At 45.3% G+C, this 3,533-nt stretch overlaps 1 gene segment (V, D, J or C); it reads left to right on the top strand.

Annotated features, from left to right (window-relative positions):
• The first annotated feature begins 2,157 nt into the window (after nucleotides 1-2,157).
• LOC147118372 (T cell receptor alpha variable 18-like) lies at nucleotides 2,158-3,237 on the top strand. The segment is given in 2 exon segments: nucleotides 2,158-2,203; nucleotides 2,912-3,237. Coding segments are annotated over 2 exon segments (372 nt in total).
• Nucleotides 3,238-3,533: the final 296 nt, after the last annotated feature.

The following is a 3,533-nucleotide window of genomic DNA, read 5'->3' as shown; positions in this document are numbered from 1 at the left end:
TGGTGACAGTTTTTGCTACACCAGAGAAGGGGTCGATGCTCATACTGTGATCGCGGACAGCGATATGCTTCCCTGTTTATTTCAGTGTGGTTTTGGCGCTCTCTCTGATTTGTAAGTACATGTGGAATCCGAGTTGAAAAGACAAGAATATGTGCAGTTAGTGGAGCGGATATTTGTAAATGTTCAATTTATCGACCAGCCAACAGCTTTGGCGGCGAATCCGTGCATCAAGACTATTCGACCAGAACGGTGAGTGAAGGAGAAACGTTAGCGCTGAATTGTAGTTTTAAAGCACATATAAAAATTCTGAGCTTTTCTGGTATCGGCAACTTCCCGGTCTGGCCCCAATAAACGTGTTGCTTATCACTAAATAAAACACGTTCCTAGCCGACTTGGCCAAGGACCGTTTCACAGCAGAGCTGAGTGCAGAAGAGGGTAGTGTTCGGCTGACAGTATCTGCGGCGGAGCTGTCAGACGCCGCCGTGTATTACTGCGTTCTGAAACCCACAGCTGCACAGTTCTGTGCCCCTCCTGGACAAAAACTGCAGGACACCGCGTATAAATAGAACAGTCTGTGGTCGGAATACCCGCCTGTGATGGTCAGATTAGGACCAATACTGTCAGGACAGAATATCGCCACAAGGCAGCTCACAACATCTCTGAATAGAGGAGTATGGTTTTGGACTTCATTCACGCTATAATGAGGGATGAACAGGAGGAAACCCACGCAGGTTTACTAGGCCAATGTATCGTGTAATGTGTGTTCAATTTCAAGTTTCCCTGTTCACTGCCGCTGTTTTTATCATATTCACACCACTTAAACCAGAACAGAAGTGAGTAGCTTTGCATAGATATGGGACTATATTCAAAGGGCTCTAAACCTTCCTTTTACTGAGTGTTCGTTTACTTTCTGTCGGTGTGTGATGGCTCACCGAGAGCAATAACGTCATTCTGCTGTAACGTTCGTGTTTACACCGAGGTGCTCACACTGTGAGGTAGAATTACTCTGGTCATTACTTCTAGTGACATAGTGAACGCATTCTAAAAGAATGAATGACGATTCTAATAAACTAGCGATCAGACGAGATTTCCTGCTGTGTTTGTGATGTCGCTAACACAGGGAGAACAGAGGAATTCACCCCTTGTTTGTCCCCAGCAGTTGTTTAACCCTGTCAACCAGCTCACTCTGATTACTGACAGTGAGTGAAACAAACTGAACATCTTCATCTACCTTGTAAAAGTTTTTATCACTTTGCTGCTACTTTCCTCAGGTCAAGCTGTCTCTCAGGTCAATTATAGATCGAGCTGCCTCTCGGGTCAATTAGAGATCAAGCTGTCTCTCGGGTCAATTAGAGATCAAGCTGTCTCTCGGGTCAATTAGAGAGCAAGCTGTCTCTCGGGTCAATTATAGATCAAGCTGTCTCTCGGGTCAATTAGAGATCAAGCTGTCTCTTGGGTCAATTAGCGATCAAGCTGTCTCTCAGGTCAATTAGAGATCAAACTGTCTCTCCGGTCAATTCGAGGTCAAGCTGTCTCTCGGTTCAATTAGAGATCAATCTGTCTCTCGGGTCAATTATAGAGCAAACTCTCTCTCGGGTCAATTAGAGATCAAGCTGTCTCTCGGGTCAATTAGAGTTCAAGATGTCTCTCAGGTCCATTATAGATCAAACGGCCTCTCAGGTCAATTACAGATCAAACTGTCTCTCGGGTCAATTAGATATCAAGTTGTCTCTCAGGTCAATGAGAGATCAAGTTGTCTCTCAGGTCAATTAGAGATCAAGCTGTCTCGCAGGCCAATTAGAGATCAAGCTGTCCCTCGGGTCAATTCGAGATCAAGTTGTCTCTCAGGTCAATTAGAGGTCAAGCTGTCTTCGGGTGAATTAGATATCAGGTTGTCTCTCAGTTCAATTAGAGATCAAGCTGTCTCTTTTATCAGTCTTACTCTCTCTGATCAGCAGGATGCGACTTTCATGTTTCAGTTCTCTGAACTAAACTACACGTTAAAGACGTGACATCAGACACGCCCCAAACGGTGCGCTCAGCTCTTTCTGCTTGCTGTTCTGCAGCAAGTGATGGCAGAGCAGCACCAGGCGACGCTCTCAGCTCTTCCTATTTGAAAGTAATACAAAAGCTCCCACCAATTCCGGAGCAGCAGCAATGCGGCTCCACTTTCTCGCTGTGCTGTGGGTGACATTCATTTTCGGTAAGAATTTTATAACATTTAAAAGGGTTTCATTTTTAGAGGAATACAATTGAAAAGCGGAGCGGTTAAGTTAAACTTGTATCGAACCTTGGTTAGACCAGACTTGGAGAAATGTGCACAGTTCTGGTCTTCATATTACAGAAAGGACAGGGAGGCACTGGAGAAGATACAATAAAGATTCGCAAGGACGATACCATAACTGAGCGATTAAAACTTCAGGAAAGAATCAACAGAGAAGGGCTCTTTTCTTAAGAAAGGAACGGCTGAGGCACGACCCGATAGAGGTCTTTAAAAGCTCGAAGGAGTTTGATCGCATAAAGAATATGTATCCACTTGTAACTAGGCGGCAGAAATATTAGATAAACACAAAACAATCCAATGGTGAATTCATGAGAAACGTCTCTTCCAAGTTTAGAATGTGGAACTCGCTACCACAAGGAGTCCTTGAGGCGGACAGGATAGATGGGCTTTTGGGGAAGTTAGATAAACGCATGAAGGAGAACAGATTAGAAGTATATGCTGATAGGGAGCGATGAAAAAGGTTGGGTGGGGCTCCTGTGGAGCATAAACACCGGCATAGATCAGTTGGGACGAATGACCTACCTCTGTTCTGTAAATTCTATTGAATTTTTACGTAACATTCACTGCGCATTTTCACCGTCAGTTGGTTAACCGATGATTTCCGCTTTCTTTAACCGTGTGCTCCAGATCTGAGCGATGGAGATTCTGTTACTCAGCGGGAGTCCTTGCTCACACAACCAGAGGGAGAAGATGCCACTTTAACCTGCACCTATCCCGGCGATGGTTATTACTTATTCTGGTACCGCCAATACCCAGCCAGACAGCCCGAGTTTGCAGTCCGGAGATACACGGACGGCAGTACTGAACATAAGGCGGATTTCGCTCAAAATCGATTTTCTGATGCAGTCCAGCAGTCAGACAAGTTGTACCGATTGACCATCTCGGGGCTGCGGCTGACTGACACCGCGGTTTATTACTGCGCATTGAGGCTCACGGTGATGGGAATGAGCTGAAGCTTCGTACAATAACTGTCGCAGGTTTCTGGGTCACAGCTGCTGTCTATTGTGGGCTGTTTATCACAGCGGATTAGACAGATTCCTGTGCGCGCAGACCCCGAGCAGAATCCACATAAATCTTATATAAAACCGTTCACATCGAATACTGATTCCGTGTGATTATTGTACTAGCTGTGTGAGGCCAGCATTGGCTGTTGTTTATTTGTGTATCTCTGGGAACTCGCCAGTCGATTGAGAATAAATACACCTGCGGGTACTGGTACTGGTTATATCGATGCACCGCTGCTTCGGAT

Source organism: Somniosus microcephalus, chromosome 4 (assembly GCF_052327205.1).
Source record: "Somniosus microcephalus isolate GS21.2 chromosome 4, FLI_Smic_1.0, whole genome shotgun sequence".
Classification (NCBI taxonomy): Eukaryota; Metazoa; Chordata; class Chondrichthyes; order Squaliformes; family Somniosidae; genus Somniosus; species Somniosus microcephalus.
The sequence above is the reverse complement of the archived record's forward strand: the minus strand, read 5'-3'. Positions and strand labels throughout refer to the sequence as shown.